General features: G+C 42.4%; 4 protein-coding genes across 10 annotated transcripts in view; 2 read left to right on the top strand and 2 right to left on the bottom strand.

Moving 5' to 3' along the window:
* Positions 1 to 330: 330 nt before the first annotated feature.
* cog2 (component of oligomeric golgi complex 2) lies at positions 331 to 6,480 on the top strand. Its single transcript, XM_029174898.3, has 18 exons — positions 331 to 499; positions 946 to 1,107; positions 1,304 to 1,369; positions 1,449 to 1,529; positions 1,650 to 1,753; positions 1,974 to 2,082; positions 2,469 to 2,648; positions 2,853 to 2,977; positions 3,183 to 3,309; positions 3,410 to 3,549; positions 4,037 to 4,098; positions 4,191 to 4,342; positions 4,418 to 4,603; positions 4,689 to 4,761; positions 5,043 to 5,185; positions 5,375 to 5,514; positions 5,588 to 5,771; positions 5,900 to 6,480. Exons 1-18 carry the CDS (start codon positions 443 to 445, stop codon positions 5,996 to 5,998), a joined length of 2,190 nt encoding a protein of 729 aa, XP_029030731.1. The 5' UTR covers positions 331 to 442; the 3' UTR covers positions 5,999 to 6,480.
* Positions 6,481 to 6,705: 225 nt separating this feature from the next.
* Positions 6,706 to 9,653, bottom strand: agt (angiotensinogen). 4 transcript variants are annotated; one of them, XM_029174900.3, is made up of 7 exons: positions 9,498 to 9,653; positions 8,567 to 9,023; positions 8,087 to 8,453; positions 7,795 to 7,919; positions 7,536 to 7,690; positions 7,188 to 7,335; positions 6,706 to 7,110 (listed from the first exon to the last, which is right to left on the bottom strand). In XM_029174900.3, the coding sequence occupies exons 2-7, from the start codon at positions 8,978 to 8,980 to the stop codon at positions 6,937 to 6,939; spliced, it is 1,383 nt and encodes a 460-aa protein (XP_029030733.1). In that variant the 5' UTR covers positions 8,981 to 9,023; positions 9,498 to 9,653; the 3' UTR covers positions 6,706 to 6,936. The 4 variants fall into 4 exon arrangements, with proteins under 4 accessions (XP_029030733.1, XP_029030736.1, XP_029030735.1 ...); XM_029174903.3 differs by having other exon boundaries at positions 8,567 to 9,020; positions 9,498 to 9,641; XM_029174902.3 differs by having other exon boundaries at positions 9,443 to 9,608.
* Positions 9,654 to 10,755: 1,102 nt separating this feature from the next.
* Positions 10,756 to 16,877, top strand: cuzd1.2 (CUB and zona pellucida-like domains 1, tandem duplicate 2). The gene is made up of 23 exons (XM_029174896.3): positions 10,756 to 11,080; positions 11,220 to 11,252; positions 11,628 to 11,772; positions 11,986 to 12,185; positions 12,272 to 12,364; positions 12,476 to 12,508; positions 12,586 to 12,684; positions 12,848 to 12,889; positions 12,972 to 13,070; positions 13,244 to 13,285; positions 13,383 to 13,481; positions 13,632 to 13,673; positions 13,760 to 13,858; positions 14,114 to 14,146; positions 14,223 to 14,321; positions 14,420 to 14,455; positions 14,536 to 14,680; positions 14,776 to 14,981; positions 15,169 to 15,344; positions 15,821 to 16,051; positions 16,131 to 16,291; positions 16,403 to 16,644; positions 16,727 to 16,877. The coding sequence occupies exons 1-23, from the start codon at positions 11,029 to 11,031 to the stop codon at positions 16,768 to 16,770; spliced, it is 2,451 nt and encodes an 816-aa protein (XP_029030729.1). The 5' UTR covers positions 10,756 to 11,028; the 3' UTR covers positions 16,771 to 16,877.
* A 122-nt stretch (positions 16,878 to 16,999) lies between these two features.
* ikzf5 (IKAROS family zinc finger 5) overlaps positions 17,000 to 19,690 on the bottom strand; it is a 98,334-nt gene continuing 95,643 nt past the window's right edge. For all 4 annotated transcript variants that reach the window (XM_055502543.1, XM_055502544.1, XM_029174904.3 and 1 more), the window contains one exon: positions 17,000 to 19,678. In XM_055502543.1, coding sequence (XP_055358518.1) covers positions 18,714 to 19,678 — 965 coding nt within the window. In that variant the 3' untranslated portion in view covers positions 17,000 to 18,713. The remainder of the gene's footprint in view (positions 19,679 to 19,690) is intronic.

Here is a 19,690-nt window from a genome sequence, read left to right as displayed (position 1 = left end):
AAGATAAAATTAGAATACATTTTTCCAGGAAACAACCGAATAAAATGTAAAAAAATGCTTTATATAATTTAAATATCCAAAATTATATACATAAATTACCTGGTTAGGTCTGACTATTAGTTACTATTATGTTAATATTGTAATGTAATCAGCAGCATACAAAATGCAAAGTATATAAAATTAATGGGCATTTAACTAAATACTGATCCGCATTGACTAATTATTTTCTGGTGCTTGGCGTTACATAGTGTCAGAAACAAATACACATAACAACTAATCAGTCACAGCGTGTGTTGTAACATCAGCCGCCAGAGGGCGCAGCTGCCCCTCTCACTCTTCTTCGTTGGTGCGCTTGCCATGTTTGCGGAAGTATTGTTATAGCAGCAAACTGAAGGCTTGTCACTTGTTTTGTGTGCGTGTTTTGTTGCGTCTGTAATCCAACATGAATCTACCGAAAGGACCGGATTCTCTATGTTTCGACAAAGACGTTTTTATGAAGGTTAGAAACTGAACTTTATTTCGGTAAAGACGCTAGCAGTAGCTCATGTTAGCGCTAGCTTGGTGACTGTTAGCTTTCAATGTTATCTTCTGTTTCCTAATATTTTACTTATTATTGACTAATATTTAACTATGAAGCGTTTACAGTCCAGTCGCGACATTAATGTTTTTGTGAACCACAGGCCATAACATTACAATTCTACTTAAAGCTGTGTGTGCAGGTCATGTATGATGTGCATATCAATTTGTCATAATGGTCGGTTTCATCTTCCTGTGTCCATGCAGCTCATGCACCTATGAGTTAGGAGTTCTAAGTGTTCTTGTATGATTTATTAGAATTTGCTATCGATAAGCGTGAACTTTAATAGGAAACAGTTATGCAACAGCAAAGTAGTGGTTTGTGTTTCTATCCTTCAGACAGCCTTTGGTCTCTTTCTTTTTCTGCAGGATGACTTTGACGTTGACCAGTTTGTGTCTGAGTGTCGGAAACAGGTGCAGCTGGAGGAGCTGAGAGAAGATCTTGAGCTCTACTATAAGCTGCTAAAAACAGCCATGGTGGAGCTCATCAACAAAGACTATGCCGACTTTGTTAACTTATCAACCAATCTGGTCAGTTAGTATAAAATGTGCCCATTAGTTGATAACTGTGGTAGATTATTTTTAACATTTACGACCTACAGCAAATCTTTACAGAATTTACAGATAATGCATATAGCAGCTGGCACTCTGTCCAGGTCAACTGAGAACTCTTAGTTCACTATAATATTAAAAGGCAAGGTTAAGCTAAATCTCTGCTCACTCACAGGTGGGGATGGACAAGGCCCTTAATCAGCTTTCTGTGCCATTGGGACAATTACGAGAGGAGGTTCTGGTATGTTTTGTCATTTTGTACATTCAAATTCCAGATGACCCCCCCACTGAGTCTTAATACCATGTTTTGGATCACGCAGAGTCTGCGGTCCTGTGTCAGTGAGGTGATTCAGGCTATAGATAACCAGCTGTCGAAACAGGACGATCTGCAGAAAAAAAAGGTTTGCTCCCCATGTTCCTGTTTGACTTATTATATTTATTCGTTCATCATTCTGTGCTAACATTTATAGTGCTGTGAAACCGAACCGACCAATCAATTTGATTTTTCTAACACCCATTAGGTGAGCGTATTAAGGCTAATCCAGGTGGTGCGCTCAGTTGAGAAAATTGAGAAGATCCTCCATTCACAGAACCCGAAGGAGTCTAGTTCTCTGGACGTTAGCAGGTACGACTGCAGACTGACACCTGAGATACTCACTGTCACTGAATGAGGGCAGCTTTTTTACTATGTTATGTCACAATTTGTACTTGCATTTCACCTAAATGGTAATGAAAAGTGATATACAGCAACAAAGATTTTTTTTTGTTGAGGTGCAAAGTAATGTGTGAGTCTGTCCTATTTCAAAAAATTGTTGACACACTATTGTGTGTCATTGTATGTATAGTCCTTTGTTGGCAGGTCAGATCCTGGAGAGGATAGCTACAGAGTTCAACCAGCTACAGTTCCATGCTGTACAGAGCAAAGGCATGCCCCTCCTTGACAAAGTCAGACCTGTAAGTGTTAATGTGTCAGTCAGTTAGACAGCTGGTGAATCAATAGCCACTTACTTAGTCGATCAGCTTGTCTGCCAGTGGTATAATTATTTAACAAGTATCATCAGCTCATTTGCAATCATTCTGCTCTGATTGAGAGGACTTTAGCATTAGGCAAATACAACATTGCATAAACAACATTGTATAACAACTGTACGTAATGCCAGTATTTAACAAAATAAATTTCATTCAATCAAGTCAAAACATTCTGTGAAAACTAAGTATTCTCCTCCTGCTTCCATGGAAACAGGAAGTATGGAACAGGAACATGCCTAAACTGAACATAGTGTATGTCAAAAATATATTTAGCTATTGTTTTTAACTGAAGGTTGCATCATCATCCACAGCGTATTGCAGGAATCACATCAATGCTGCAGCAGTCCCTAGAGGGACTGCTGATTGAGGGTCTGCAGACGTCCAACGTGGACATGGTGCGTCACTGCCTGAGGACATATGCCACCATAGACAAGACTCGAGATGCTGAGGCCCTGGTAGGACAGGTGTTAGTCAAGCCGTACATGGACCAGGTAAAAATACCCCGTTTTTAGGTAACTCATGGCGTCCCGGCCTTTTCACCAGAAATGTACATTTTATTAGCTTTAGAAAGTACAAGACAAAGTGTAATTGTCCTCCAATGACAGCGCCGTTACTAATCTAGAAAGACTGGATTTAAACTACGCATCTCTGTTTAATTGTACAGTTCAGAAAATAAACTCATCTTATGCTTTCAGGTGGTTGTAGAAGATTTGGTGAAGTCTAGCTCTAATGAACTCCAGTTGTTGTACTCTAGACTGTTGGACTTTGTACCTCATCACTGCAGATTGTTAAAAGAGGTGACTGGAGGGGCCATATCCAGGTATGAATTTTATTATATGCAGACAGTTTCTTCACAATAAAACAAATACTGTGGTTTGTCTTAATATGCTTCATTCAGCTTCGTGATTATTCTGTGGTGTTTCACTTATTGTGATATTTACATATTCTATGGTTATTCTTTAAAAATAACAGACACCTCTGTCAAGTACGTCATTTTAATGATTTTGTAATCCCTCTATTCTCAGTGACAGAGCTGACACAGTGCCAGGTTATGATTTCTTGGTGAACTCTGTATGGCCGGAGATGATCAAAGCGATAGAGGAGAGGTTGGCTTATCTCTTCAACCCCGGAAACCCAGACATATTTTATGAGGTACAGCTACATACACACACTGTCACTTTTCATACACTTACTCAGATTAGCGTGTGATTGTGTTGTTTTACTTGTGCTTACTTCTTTACCTTTTTTGTAGCGTTACAGCATCACTATGGAGTTTGTGCGAAGGTTTGAACGTCAGTGTAGCTCACAGGCCAGCGTGAAGAGACTGAGAGTGCATCCATCCTACATCAGCTTCCACAACAAATGGAACTTGCCTGTCTACTTTCAGCTACGGTGCATGTTACCTCTGTACCTTACATCTTGTTTAAATCATTTATCTAATTTAAAAGCAAACTAGACATAAAAGTTCAATTTTCCATGTCAAAAAAGACTCTGGTTTTATAAAAAGGGAAAAAAATGACTAATGGGTGAGTTATACAGAAAGGTCAGGAGGCACACTGCATATTAAGGATGTGTGTCCAAGTATTACACAGCTCATTAACATGACACTGTACCTTGACTGAGTGGTCATTTATGTGTCTAGAAAAAGTGGAAGTAGTTATGTTTGTCAGTGTCCTCCCACACCTACACACAACATAGAGGTACGTGAGGACAAAGTACTTGTGCCCCCCCCCCTTTCACAATAGTGCTGCAGTTTATTGCTTCTGGGAAGTCAGTTTTTGCCAATGCGCTGTGTGCGTCATAGAGTGGTGCAAGAAACAACCTGAAAACAAATTGATTGTTTTGTCTTTCCTGTCTCTGTGGGTCTGCACATTGTCAGGTACAAGGAAATAGCAGGAAGTCTGGAAAACGCCATAAGTGATGGACTAGAGGCAGCACCAAGTAGGGACATAGTCCTTATCCTGAGCACCAGTGTGTACCTATGTAACCCTCCCCTCTGCAATGACATTGTTTGTATGTCTGTTTATGTGCAGAGAGCAGTGCATATAACCTGCAGGTATCCGAGGTGTTGTGGTCCTGTCTGTTGAGGTGCTGGTCAGACAATATCTACCTTCCTCCACTGGCCCATCGCTTCTGGAAGCTCACGCTGCAGCTTTACTCAAGATACGCCAAATTTCTTGATGAGGTATCATTAAGTCAACAGGATGAAAACATTACTGGGAAACATCCTTGCGTCTCATCTTCATTGGTGTCTGTACAGGTGCTGACTAAAACTCCAGCCTCTGAGGCGACTAAAGAGCCGACCAGGCCTCTGCCGAGCTCAGCCTCCTCCACCTCCAGCAGAACATCGCTGGAGGAAGGTGGCAGTGAGAGTGGGGGCCCTGCCTCCCTGTCCACTAAACAACTGGTTCACATTGCTGCTGACGTCCAAAAGCTGCAGAAGCAGGTGCATAAACACAAAAACTGAATAAATGTATTTGCATTATTTAACATGAATAATTAAGTCTCAGTTGGCCTGTTTTTTTTCTTAGATTCCAGAGTTATCAGAGATGGTCAGACAACGTTTAGAAGCAATCGGATTCAAAAATGTTGTTATTTTAGAAGGTAAGTTGACAGCCATATCATTTTAACTTTCCCACTTTCTCTGCAGTGATTGCCTTATTTTTTGGAAATAATATTTTTCATTTTTAAATCTTTTTTTGCATATTACATTTTTTGGTCGACCTTTCAGTTTGATCCTAATATTAAATAAGATTTGCTGAACTAACACATGCTCATGCAGTCATAAATGCCAGGATCCACTGACATTAAAAAAAAAAAAAAAGAAAGCCTCTGTCTTGTTCTAAACTTTAGCAACGTGACTTTGTGGTTCTCCTCCATGTCAGATGCCCTAGCGGAGTCCAAGGCTTGTCTGTCTAGCAGCATTCCCACTCTGAATGCCAGGATGACACAGCATCTGACTGAACGCTCCTGCCGCTTCTTAAAGAGTGCCTCAGAGGTTCCGCGACTTTACCGTAGGACTAATAAAGTAAGTGAAGCTGCACATGTTGACATATTGCATTGATATTTGATTTAGACAGTTTGAATTTTTTTTTCTAAATGAAATAATAAATCTTACTGTGACAATAAAATAATTAAAGATCAGAATTCCACCTTTTGGATTTACTAACTGGGCATAAAATAAATGACTGCCTTTGACATTTCTCTCGTTTCTCAGGAACTTCCCACTCGTGCATCAGCCTACATGGATAATGCCTTACGTCCGTTACATCAACTGCTGACTGACTCAACAGGGCTGGTCGCCCCCCATACAGCGCACGATTGGCTACGAGTTGTACTGTGCGATTGTACACAGAAGTAAGCTGCTTGAAATATAACATTTTCAACCATAAGTTTGGCTTTCCTGCTTCTTATTTGCGTGTTTCTTTAGGTATTATGAGACCATCTCAGAGGTGCTAAGCTCAGTGAGAAAGATGGAGGAGAGCCTAAAAAGACTAAAGCAAGCCAGAAAGGGCGCGAGCACAACGAATACAGCAGGAGCCAATGGTGGACCCACAGATGACAGCAAGATACGTCTTCAGCTGGCACTGGATGTGGAATACCTCGGCGAACAGGTGGGTGTCGACAGCACATCATTCTAGTTTAATATTGAGGTCACAGTGGCATCGACTGAAACTAATATTTATAAAAAATCTGTTTCATCTATCCTGTCTTGACTTTTCTGTACTCCTGGGTATCTTAGATTCAGAAGATGGGTCTTCAGCCTGGTGACATCTCCATGTTTTCCACTCTGATGGAGCTTGTAAAAGAGGCCCGAGAGCTTGCTGAACAGAACCAGTAATGAGTTGAGCAATTGCAAGCTGCGCTTACAGAGGAAATGTGAATTTCAGTCCAGGCCAAAGAATGTAGAATGAACCGGAACCAACACTACTGGAACCTCCGTTCAAGCTTTTGTATAAAACATTTGTTCCAAACAGACTTTAAAGACATATTGCACAAAAAATTCAGCAACATGTCCGTGCTAAACGTGCAGAGTCGCTGTCTGAGACGGCTGCTACTGTCTGTGGTGAGACTGGATCAAGAATGGTACTGCATGGTTGTCCACAAAATTATTTCTACTAGATGCTGGTGATAGTGATGTCAAGGGAAAGTAATTGCTCTAATCATATTTTGTCGAGAGAAATTCAGCTAAGCAATATTTCTCACTACTGCTTCTTGGTGAAGGACTAGTCTCAAAATATAACGTTTGCTGGTTTGTGAAATTCAACTTTTTTTAAATAAATGTATAATATTGTAACTGACTTGAATAAAGTTTGAATTCAGTGTTGGATTTGTGTGTTTTAAACCAAGGCTCATTAAAAAGTGGCCAAGAATGTATAGAAGTCAGGCGTTTCTCAGGTCTATGAGGAAGCGAAGGGGTTTGAGTTCAGGTGAAGACCATGCAGTACTCAACCTTTAAATCGAGTTACGTTTTTGGAGAAGGGATTGCATAAAATGTCTTTTTGCACACAACTGATGACTCTGGTTTTATAGTGATGAAACAATAGCGTTGTAACTATAGACATTTTATTATCATAAATTGTAGCAAAACAAAAATATTGTATATTAAAATATACATTATAGTAATAATTCATTGTAGTACATGGTTACCGTAGCTATTATACTCTACCAAAAATACTATACAACCTCTGTTGACTGCTATTAAAATATGCACCTCAGTACAGGATTTTATAAATACCCAGAGCAGACATTTTCCATGTTTGTTATTACTCTCTAACCTTAGAGCATAGGATTAGTGATTTTTCCTAGCATAAGGATGGCATTAGTACCTCCTTCTATGACCATGAAGAGGAAAGGCCGGCTGAAGGCCAGTTTCAGAGGGATGCCTTCCTCCTGTGCGTTGTCCTGAGGTTCTCCTTCCTCGGACATCTCAAACACAACCCTGTTAAACGCCTGTGAGGATACAGAGATGTACAGTGAAGCACATGCACACACAGTGGGCGAATTTCAAATATAATGACCACTGTCACCTTATCTATAGTGAAGGGGTTTCTGTTGCTGAGTTGGCTGAACGCAGCCAACAACTCAGTTCCAAGTTGTGGATCCATGTAAGTCAACAAGTTGCGCACATCAGTCACAGAAGACACAGAGAATTTTGGCACAGACAACTCCAACAGACTGCAGGTGAATAAAAAAAACACATTTAACATGGACTCAAAATGAAATGGTTTTGCCCCTGACTCATCTGATTTCACGTGCATCGATAGAAATATACCATTATTGAGCTCCATATTTGATATAATGAGTCTAAGAGGGTTTGTGTTTCTAACATGTCAACGTGCCATACAACGTCTAAATGCAGTGGTTGCAGAAGTTACCCTTTCTGAAGCTTCTGGTTCCATGCTAATATAATGTCCGCGGACAATGTCAGTTTGGATTCAATATCATGCAGATTGACGCCTTCGTGAGGCAAAACCAGCAACATGTAGGATTCCTGGCCCAGAGGCAGCTTCACGACGGTGCACCTCCGCACCTTCACCATAAAAAGTATAAAAATAATAAATGCAAAGATTAGAGCTGGATCAAGTAGTTTACAGCCTCTGAATAAAAGTACCATTGTCACATGTTACCATGTACCTTATCGTTCAGATAGTGATACTGAGCCGTGCGGGTCATGAGTGGTGCCATGACTGTGGTTGTTTCATCCACATGGAACTCCTGCAGCGAGGTGGAGTCTGGTTGGAAGGCCGTCCTCCAGTTTCCTGAACACACACAACCAAAGAACACAGTCAGGTCCTGCAGGGCGCTGAAGCCTCGAACGACTAGCACCGTTGATTGGTATCATCATTTTAGCAGTGCAGCTGAATTCTGAATAGGTGCTATTTAGATTTATTTACTATGAATAACGAGCGTAAAAAAAAAGGCAGACCTTGGAAGATGAAGGAGGAAACGAACAGAAAGTCACTGCTGGAGTTCAGATCTCTGAAGATGCTCTTCACTTTCCCATTTGATGTTTTTTCCACAAAGTTGTTGACCAGCTGCTTGGCCTCTTCAGCTTTCGAAAGGTCCACGCTTCGGACGAAGGACGAGTCCGAGAAGTCCTTTGTGCCTTGAATGAAGTCGTCCGACAGCTCAGCGTCCTGGCGAGTGAAAGCCCAGAGCTGCGTGGTTACTCTGTGCGTGGGTCCGCGGTTCGCCAGAGCGTTGATGCTCTGCAGTGTTTTCAGGACGTTGTGTCGTCCCACTGATAATGCACAGTCATCTTGTTTGGTGCTGCTGGTCAGGCCCAGAAGAAACTGCAAGAAAGATCACAGGTTAATAGATGGTTAACACTGTCACTGATGCCCGTTCGTGTCTGTTGGTCTAAAATCGTTTTGGGTTTGAAACAGAACAAGAATCGAGCAAACACCTGGAAGGAGTCTGTTGTGTTCTCGGATGCTCCCAGGGAGAAGATGACGAGGGATCCGTAAGTACTGACTGGAGACATGAGCGTGTTGGTGCCGCGCTGCCTGCTGCTCAGAGCCTGGTACATCCTCAGGCCCAGAGGGTTTAAGAGCCCGGACAAAACCAGCATCTTCACAGAGATGTCCTGCCTCTGTGCGTCCGGTTCCCCCGAGGCTCTGCTGTCGGGAGTCAGGACCTCCAGGTCCAGTGGGGCCACGGGATGCGTCTCCCCGGGCTTTGGGTGTTGGGTGTGAGGCGCTGCACAGGTGACGTTCTCAACCGCGAAGAGGCTGAAGGGGTGAACGTAGATGCGGTTGGTTTGGCTTCCGGGGAGGAAGCAGCACAGAAGGACTAGAAGGGTTGACAGCTGTCTCTGCATCGTATCCTTTACTGGTAGTACTGGCACCTTAAAATGATGTCTTCTGCGGAGAAAGAAAGAGATTTGATCAGATTTCCGTGTGGGACTGACTGATTGATTAGTCTCTGTTTGCCCACGCTGCTGTGGATGAGAGCAGGCATTACCCTACGTGGACCGGTGGACTCCTGGAGGAGGGGAGCAAACACTAGATCCTCGTCTATGTGGACATGTCCTAGGACACGGCCTTGGTCCACAATCAATAAAACAACACACTCGAATCAACTCTTTGGGACTCGCTGACTCATCAGTAGGAAAGATTTCGGTCAAGCTCCACAACTTTACCCACAATCAATGATCTGATTACAACTTTGCCTTAAAGTGCAGTAGCTCTTTGTGGAATAAGTCACATTTGTATTTAGAATAAACTTCAAAGAAGAAAAGTATGTCAAAGAAAATATAAAAAATATAGTTAAATAACGGCACCTATTGGGCTCAGAGAGCAGCCATCTGTAACCGGCAGTGAGAGGTCGCTTCTTACCGTGTGTCTTCTGTTTGCGATCCCGCTTCGGCTGCTCCCCTGCTTTATTCCTGCCACTTCTCCCACTCGCGTCACTGATTAACCCAAGCAGCCGTGAGTCAGGGGTCGGCCGCTGTGAGTCACAGGCTGCTGCTGCACGGTCGGGACTGACGGAGGGGACGCGGGGACCACCCACTGTGCCGCCGCGTGTTGACTCTAGTGATGCAAGCCGTCCTGACGGGGGTCACACGGATCCACACGAGGAGAGGGACGCTACGTGACGGACAAGCGTGCGCATGTTTGACTCACAAATGTCACTTTGTGAGGATGTTTACGTGTAAAAAAAAAAAAGAACAGTGAACTGTTAATTACACACGTTTCTTCAACCTGTGGGTTGAAGCGACAAACCTGACTCACGCAAATACACATAAGGTAAACGAAGTTAAATCAATAATTCTTTATGATGTGATGCAGTCTTGGTTGTTTGTACATATGGATTCAAATGAATTATTTCACATTATTGTCGTCTCACCCCACTCACACAAGCACGTACTAGTAAATGCGCTTTGTTTGACCGGAGAATCACTTACATATTATTCTATAACTGCATTTAGAGCAATAATACACCAATATATTGTGGGAAAAGAGCAAACATCTTTCACATGTTGTCTGTAGAGGTAAACGAGCTCACGTCGATCCGATTAATTCAATTATTCATTAGATGTGACACTGGAAGATCCTGGTTCTACAGGACGTGGGTCACTGGAGTTTTACAGCTTTAATTTGTTCTTATACAAGTAACGTTATCAGTAAAACAGACAATTCTGTACTACAGGATATTATGCACTATGATTAGTAACCTGCTTTACTTTGTTAAAAAAGTTATTTTGTGGTCAAATATCACAAAATACTGTCACGTTAACAATTTGAACCTGATGCTGCTTGTTAGTTAGATACCGGTGGAGTCTGATGAACTTTTTCAGTTTCAAGCATTGACAAAAGGTCCTTTATATTGTATCATCCCACAAAACACTCAAATAGGTTCTAATTGAAAAGAAAATTAAATTATACATATGTCATTTTTTAAATGTTCCTTCCTGTCATAAATATATATAGATACTGTAACTGGTTAGTTTACGATGATCATTTCAAAAATAACAGAAGGTTTTACAGGTCATAAACTTATTGTTTGATGTCAGACCACATTGATTTCACATGAACATACTTTATCTAATACGTCTACTGTAATAACTTTCAAAATACAACATGTTTGGAATTATTATGAATTTATTATACCAGGAAAAAACTCGTGGCATTTTATCATGTGTTCATATTTTATTATCCCAGTTGCGAGTTACTGTAAACGAATGTTGGTTGGAGTCTTTGTCTCATCTTTACAACAGCAGATCAGGTGTGCGTTTCTCATGCGCCAAGTGCTTTATCGCATCACATATCACATACGTTGACACTTTATGGCTGTTACATCAATAAGCTGAAGTCGGTTCCAGGCGATATAAGCTGCGGCGCTCAGCCTTAGAGGACTCGCGTCACCATGTGGACTCTGCTGGTTCTCTGCAGCGTGATCGCCGCACACGGAGCGCGAGGTCTTCAACCTGCTGGTTCATTTTTGCATTATTAGACTGAACTTTTGCTTTGCTTCATTCTAGGCTCCTTCCTGCTCTGTCACTGGTCTAATCTGTGTATTTTATGTGTTTTGTGCTCTTTCTTTCTTCTTTTCACCAGGTGACGATCGCAACGGAACAACTGAGAAAATATGTAAATATGAATTAAACAATATTTAAACTATACACTTGTAGTAATTCTAAAACATGTTGCTTTATTTACCCTAGTGTGTTATTGCTTTCTGGTTAAGACAGTAATTACAGCCATTTATTTAGTATGTAATAATGATGTCATTTCTTTCTTTTTTTTCTATTATACTAGTCACTTTAATGAACTGCAGTCACTTTAGCCCCATTCACTGTACATAATGTTAATCATAACATGTGGAGATTACTCAGTTCTGTCTTTTTTAAAAAATCACGTATTTATGTCTTTCTTATGCTGTCACAACACAGGAATATTTCCATTGCGGGACACAAAGGTTTCCTATTCTATTCTGTTCATTCTGATGATCTCATCTTTGTTCAGCTGCATCATGCGGTGGGTACCTGTATGGCAGATCCGGTACTTTCTATAGCCCCAACTACCCAAACTACTATCCCAGCAACTCAGCCTGCACATGGTACCTGTCACCAGGTAGTGCTGTGGTGCAGCTGGATCTCTCCAATGTCAAGTAAGTCAAAGTACCATTACATTTATTAGGCATTTGATGAGTATAATGGATCACTTCCATAATATAACTAATACTAATGAAGGTGAGTGTTGAATTTAGTTGGAATATTTAATAATAACATTTCATGTGGTATGGAAGCAGGTTATGACTTTTCTAATGTTCATGTTCTCCAACTGTTGCTGCATCGTCTGTGGCTTCTTTTGCACCAATCAGCATCCAGGCTCAGTCGTCGTGTGATTTTGATGCCCTGTACATCTATGATGGCTCCAGTAACAGTAGCAGGCTTCTGGGGAAGGTGTGCGGGAACAAAGACAAGGTGACCTTTCACTCGACTGGCGCTTTTTTGACTGTGCACTTCAAGAGTGACCGCAGTTCCAACTTCTTCGGATTTCGAGCGGACTACAAAGTTGTGGGTATGTGCTAACCTGCGTCGTTGTTATAATACAATACAATACAATACAATCAGTACAATATAATACAATACTTCCTGCATCTGCAGGGTCCTGTCGATACAACTGTAACTACCAAGTTGGAAACTGCTCGTGCTCCTCAAGCTGTCAGTACAGGGGGGACTGCTGCCATGACTACACAGGTAAGAGGCACTGGACAGTAGCAACAAATTAGCATAATGATTCTTTTACTTAAAAGGTCAGACTACATCCACTGCTTTGGGTGCAGCAGTAAAAATACCCGTCTTCCTCAGATCACTGTGTTTCCACGACTGCACCAGTAACAGGTAATCTAACCGGTCCCAGTAACAAAGGCACAGTGATGTTTAAGGTAATCCGTGCTAAAGGTAATGCTGTGTCCCAGCCCGTCCCTCCTGTCGTTACAACTGTGGCTATCACATGGGAAGCTGCTCCTGCTCCAGCACCTGTCAATACTATGGCAACTGTTGCTACGACTACAACTGTAAGTGCCAGGTCTGATACATTGACAGTATTAACACGCTCCTCATCCCTGTGCCGCTGAGGGAACATGTTAAATCCCCCAGTGCTCACGCACAGAGCGTGTGCTGGAAAGTTGTTTTGCACAGTCAGAGCAGAGGAACAGTCACAACCTCATTCTGTTCCAGATCATTGCAGTTCGACCACCAGACTCCCTTCAAAAACCACAGGTACAAAGACCTCTCAACAAACTCCATGTCAACTAACTACTGTACAACATATAGTGACACGTTTAATACACGTGGTTCTCAGCTCGGCCTTCCTGCCGTTACAACTGTGGTTATGACCTGGGAAGCTGCTCCTGCTCCAGCTCTTGCCAACGCTACGGCAACTGTTGCTACGACTACTACTGTAAGTGCCAGGTCTGACACATCAACAGTATTAACACATTTTTGTTGCATTCCTGTCCTTTTAAAGGAACAAATTAAATCCTACTAGTACTTATATGAGCTGTGAGTGTATTTGTCTTCACACAATTAGAAAACATGAAAAGACAGTAACATCTTTACTCTGTTCTTCTTTAGCTCATTGTGATTGGACCACTAAACGTCCTGCAGTAACAACAGGTATAAAAACCTCTCAACAAGCCATGTGATAGTAACTAGTGACACAATAACTTGTCACTTAGCGACTTGCTGAACACACTCCTGTTTTTTACTGTAGCTCGGCCTTCCTGTCGTCACAACTGTGGCTATCACATGGGAAGCTGCTCCTGCTCCAGCTCCTGTCAACACTACGGCAACTGTTGCTACGACTACTACTGTAAGTGCCAGGTCTGATACATCAACGGTAGCAACACATTTCCTTTGCATTCTTGTCCTTGTACTTCTACAGATGAGCTGTGGGTTTATTTTTCAGGCACAATCAGAAAAGAGGAAAAGACAGTAACAAATTGATTTTGTTCCTTAATAGCTCAGTGTGGTTGGACGACTGATCGCCCTGCAGTAACCACAGGTATAAAAACCTCTCAAGCTCCATGTGATAACTACTGTACAACATATCATTCAGTGACCTGTTTAACGCCCTCTCCTGTTTCTCAGCTCAGCCTTCCTGTCGTCACAACTGTGGCTATCACATGGGAAGCTGCTCCTGCTCCAGCTCTTGTCAACGCTACGGCAACTGTTGTCACGACTACTATTGTGAGCGTCTCAAAGCTCAGCAAAGAAGCAGCTGCGCACTATGATCAAAGTTGCTTCTGAAAAGCATCTTGCATCACACAGGAACAAACTCAAGCGTGACTGATCAGGCTCCCAAATGAATGGGGAGATGCAGTGACCTTTACTGCAGGAAGAAGAAGTCACGTTACAGCTAATGCAGTGTTTAAACATCAGACTGTGTGTTACACAACAAAGAGATGTGAGACTAATCGTCTAATTCTGCTCTTTTACATGTAGATTACTGCCCCACAACCACTGTAAGACCCACAGGTACCAAAGCCTCTTATTGAATCACAACATAGGAATAAAGGAGCCTCTCATTTAATGTGCTACGACTGTCTCTCAGCTCAGCCCTCGTGTCGTTACTACTGTGGCAGTCACCTGGGAAGCTGCTCCTGCTCCAGCTCTTGTGAATACTATGGCAACTGTTGTTATGACTACTACTGTAGGTATCATGTCATTCAAAGCTCTGCACTCACACACACCACAGTTTTGACCAAAGCCGGCCTCTGAAGCCACTGTTCTGATTTATTGTTTTTCCAGCCCAATGCTCAGATTCCACCCCGGCGCCGACCACAGGTACAGTTGGATCCTCAATGCACACAGTCCGCCTTCACCGTATATTTCATTACACTGAGACTTCTTTCATTCTCTTTTAGTGTCACCGTGTGGAGGCTCCCTGTTCGGCTCTGGCACCTTCACCAGCCCAAAGTACCCCAGCTACTACCCGGAGAACGCCCACTGTGTGTGGCAGCTCAGAGTTTCATATAACCACAGAATCTATCTGGCATTCACGTCCCTCCAGTGAGTGGACAACAGGCTGCTGATTAGAAATGAATGAATGAATGAATTTCATACCGGTCACTGTTTATAGCTTTCAATCATCTAATCAACAACAGGTTGGAAAACTGCTGCTCCTGTGACTACATTCAAGTCTACGATGGTCCAAACGTGGGTTCCCCATATCTGGGGAAATTATGCAACACCACTTTGAACTCCTTCTACTCATCTTCGAACTACTTGACTGTGCTGTTTCGGAGTGACGCGTCTGTGGTCGCCCAGGGCTTCGTTGCCAAGTTCACAAGCACTCTGCCACCAAAATCAGGTAGCTATTTCACGCTGGACCTGTCACCTTTTCGTCTTAATACACAGCATGTGACACATCAAATAATTCCCATTCTGATGTGCCTTAAGTGTTTTTTGTAGAGCAAAAAGTATAAAGTTTAAAGAGACATTTGCTGCTTGCTGAATTATTTCTGTCTGAACCTATTCTATCAAACAAACCTACTCAGGTCGAGTGACCTGCTCCTCGAACATCATGAACATTGTGATTCAGACGTCTTACCTCGACTCTCTGGGCTATAATGGCTACAGCGTGTCCGTGGACGACCCCAACTGCAGAGCCCAGGTTTCCTCCTCCCAGGTGGTGTTCAGCTTTCCCATTAACACCTGCGGAACTGTTCGAAAGGCACGTCATCACCTTCTGGAACAAACACACAGCCTCCTTTTATAAGCCCTCAAAAATGTTTTCAATATTTTTAATGTGAAGGCAGCATCACATCTAAAACAAAGACATTTGACAACTATTTGGACTGACTGGCAACAGATCAGATCATAATCATCTAAGATCATGATAAAAAAAGAGCATTTCAAATAGGCTACAAATAATATCATTAGAATCTCTGCTCGCACTGGACAACGTAAAATTGGACCAGTAAGAAATTTGGGCCTTCAGGTGGCCCTGTATTTAAAAACAGGCATGAAAATGGGCTAAAATTTGCAATGAAATTGCAAATGTCCCATTGTGAATAAAATTAGTTGATTTCAAATCATCACAGCTTTTTTTTATTTATTTATTTAAATAGCGTTGTAACATTTCTATGAAGGAGGCTTAAATACAGATGCTGGTGGGCACTGATGGCGACTACTTCCTGCTTTGGACAGATTGAGAATGGCAGAACTGTCTACACGAACGTCATCCGCGCGTACCCCGACAGCTTGGGACAGATCATCCGCCAGTCTCCCTTCCGGATGAACGTGGAATGTCGAATGGAGCAGGACTCTGTGTCTCAGATAATGTACCTGGGTGAACATCAGGATAACGCCACCCTTGAGGGCACGGGCAGATTCAACACCAGCATGGACTTCTACACATCCAGCAGCTTCTACAATAAGGTCCATGAGGGTATTATTGATACTGTGTCCATGAAACCCAACAATCTAAGTGTGATGCTGATATTTTAATCTCTCTCAGGTGACGCAGTTTCCATATGTGGTGACACTGAACCAGAATCTCTACATCCAAGTGGATCTGAGACGAGCCGACAGCAGCTTGTTCGTCTTTATTGACACCTGTGTGGCTTCACCATCACCTTATGATTTCCAGAACAGAATTTACTACCTGGTAGAAAATGGGTAAGATGAGTGTGACTTCATCACTACCTTCTGGATGCAAATGTCTCCCTAGACGAGATCAGGCTTTTGTCTGCAGTAGAGGGAGCTTTACACCGTCTGTGTCACCCCCAGATGTCGTAGGGACACCACCTACAACACCCTCCTCAATGGCAGACCTGGCTTTGCCCGCTTCACATTCAAAGCCTTCCAGTTCCAGCGAGCTGCTGAGTCGGTGTACATCCAGTGCAAAGTCAGGATTTGTCCGGCCTACGACAACTCTGCTTGTCGCCCTGGCTGCTACAGACGTAAAGCCAGAGACCTGGGACCAAAGCACGACAGCCAAACCCTGGTCATAGGTCCAATCCAACTCAAAGGTACGAACACAACTGTACCCTGGTATTGAAGAATCACATCATGTTAGCTGTTAGACAATAAGACATTAATTCTCTTTTCCAGACCCCGAGAAAAAGGAAGAGGGGACTCAGGAGGACAAAGCTTGATCTGCTTGAATCATCCCATCAAATTAAGGAACACTTTTTCATTCTTAAATATACTCACCATGTTATCTCTTTAGTGCATTAGCTGATTAAAGGCATTATCAAAAAGCAATGTGTGTTTATTAATGGTAGCAGTTTAAAATAAGACTCTATTTTGACAACCTATAATTATACAATTACTTTCAAGACTGAAAGACAAAAGGAGAAAGACAAACAAAAGAAAAGACAAGACTCAGTTAGAAAACACTTTACTTATAAATTAGTTAGATTAGTCCATCTCACAATAAAATGATTTGCTATCCCAGGTAGAGGAGAGTTCGCCAAAGGGCTTCAACATTCACCATCATCTAGAACCTATGACACACTGAGAACATATGGCAGCCATTACTAGATGCCCCTATTACTGCTAAGCATGATAACAGAGAAGTGGTCCTAAAAACAGTAACTATGTTCTCCACATGTTGCTAAGCAACAGACAACAGTACCGAAGACAAACAACAACCTTGCTAAAGTTACAGTTTTACTGTAATAGGAATTTGCTCTTTTGACACTGAACATCTAGCCAACCACTCAGAATATAATACTCAGTAAATATTGTAAAGTCACTGGGATCCATATGATAAATGAGGAATCTCAGTCTGTTGTCACAAAAGGCTAAAGTATGGCACTCCTCGGTCTACGTGGCAATTCTGAGACAAGACTTGTAACCGTGTCCTACATGGACAAACTCAATGTTATTTCGTATATCATACAAAACGTATAATGTAAAATTATATGAATAAAAAGTTATACAAAACGCGCTTATTAAATGAATGATGTTACCATGATGCTGGTCACGGAAGGAAGGGCACTGTGTGGAGAAATCTAGTTTAATGACTCTGAGCTGACCAGAAACCACAGGAAAAAAGTGTGGTCAACTTTTACTATGGTGCCGTCCATATCAGACGTCACTGTTTCCAGAGTTTATTAGCAGCATTCATGGAGCAGAATTTTGGCAATAAAATGTTGACGACCAGTAACAATGACCAAACATTTCTTCTATGGTTCAGGGTCAGTGCAGACAATATTGACTAACATCTAATCTTGAAAAAGAACAGTCCTCTATATTCTCGGCACATGAAAGAACCACTATGTCAGGCACTGCAAAGAAATACTTGTTATGCACCAAGCACTTAGATAATTTCAACAAGGCTTAAGTATAATCGCTCAAAGCAGTTTGTCTCGTGTTAAACCTTCATCTATAGCGGAGTGTTGAGAATTTATTTGGGAGCCAGTCAGTGTTTTTTTTGTTTTTTGTTTTTTTTTTTTTTTGGGGGGGGGGGGGGGGGGGGGTGGGGGTTGCTTTGTATTGCATCTTGTCGTTCATTAACTGTTCATGTGAACTGCAGTTTCCTTTTTTAGAGGACCTTCAGTCACCACAAACAATCAATTGCTAACAATTGGTTTTACTAAATTACTTCATCTTATTAGTCCATTTCTACCTCAAATCACATGGTATTTAACACACTTACATACTGTTTACCACGTTTGAAGGTAGTTGTTTAGAAGAATAGTGAAATAATTCATCTCAGTAGGATGAATTACTGCAGTTGGTTTGAAACTTTTTTAAAGCTAATGTATTTGGGAGAAGTTCCAACATATGGAGAATATTGTAGTTCCCTAAGTTTAGTCATAGAGGTAAATAGGGAAACTTTTCTTTTATATGACAACATGAATGTAATTTTTTACACCTAAAATAAATTCTCAACTTGTCAAAAACACTGACCATCCCTTTATAATACACTTTACTGGGCACCTATAATTATATCAAATAAAACAATATGAATGTTCTGGTAAAGGAACTTTCAAAGGCTAGGCTACATCAAGGCCAAGAAAATACCAATAAATAAAATTACTACGAAATTAATAAACAACGCCGTCCATTAAAATCTTTCCTCATTCATCCATTACTTGTGTTGCCCACGGGCAAAGTGGCATGCAAAGTCATACTTGCTTTTACATTTGTGGCCACAGATGTTGCACTGAAATGGGTTCTCATAGCCATGACAGCCCATGTGGATAGTGTATAGGATGTTGTCGGGAAAGTAGATGTCACAGTGCTGGCAATGATGCAGCATGTGGGAATCCTGGAGTGGGGCAGAAAGACCTGGGGCTGGCGTACTGGGCTGACTGTTGGAGATACTAGGGGTACTGGTGCGCCCACTGTGCTCGCTACAGGGCCCCGCTCCAGGGCTACAATTGCTGTGTGGAGGAGCCCGGGGCTCTGGGGTGATGGGGGAGGAGGAGGAGGCATTGGCCATATTAGCGGTCACCGCCACAGGAGCTGTAGCAGGATGGGGCTGTTGTATGAGGAAAGGCTTCTCATCAACAATAGACTCTGCTCCAGGAGACATGGGCTGTTGAGTCTGGGCTTGGGACTCTGAAGGGAGGCTGGCCAACTGGCCTGCCAGAGTAGACAGCTGGTTCAGTGGGTTTTCCATGACAATTTCATGGTGGTGGTGATTTTGATTTGAGGAGAGCCCATCTTCAACTGCTCTACTCTGATTGTCATAGGTCTCCTGATGTAGGTGGGGCAGCTCATGAGAGAAGTCATTCACATTGTCCGCCTTGTGCACCACCATAGAAGGGGGGCTGAAGTTGATGAGGAGCCGGCGACCATAGCCCAGTGAAGTGGCCTTCTTCTGTAAAACACTCAGCATCTTTTTATGGGAGAGCGAGCGAGCACCTTTCATCGGCAGGAGTTTGTGTCGTCTGCGGCGATGGTGTGACAAGTTGCTGCGATCACTGCAGCGGAAAGAGCACAGCTCACACTTATAAGGCTTTTCACCTGTGTGTGACCGCATATGAGCCTCCAGATGGCGCTCATAAGCCGAAGCAAATGGGCAGAGATGGCAGCGATGAGGCTTCTCTCCTGTTCAATAAA

This window comes from Betta splendens, chromosome 15, assembly GCF_900634795.4.
Source record: "Betta splendens chromosome 15, fBetSpl5.4, whole genome shotgun sequence".
NCBI lineage: Eukaryota > Metazoa > Chordata > Actinopteri > Anabantiformes > Osphronemidae > Betta > Betta splendens.
The sequence above is the reverse complement of the archived record's forward strand: the minus strand, read 5'-3'. Positions and strand labels throughout refer to the sequence as shown.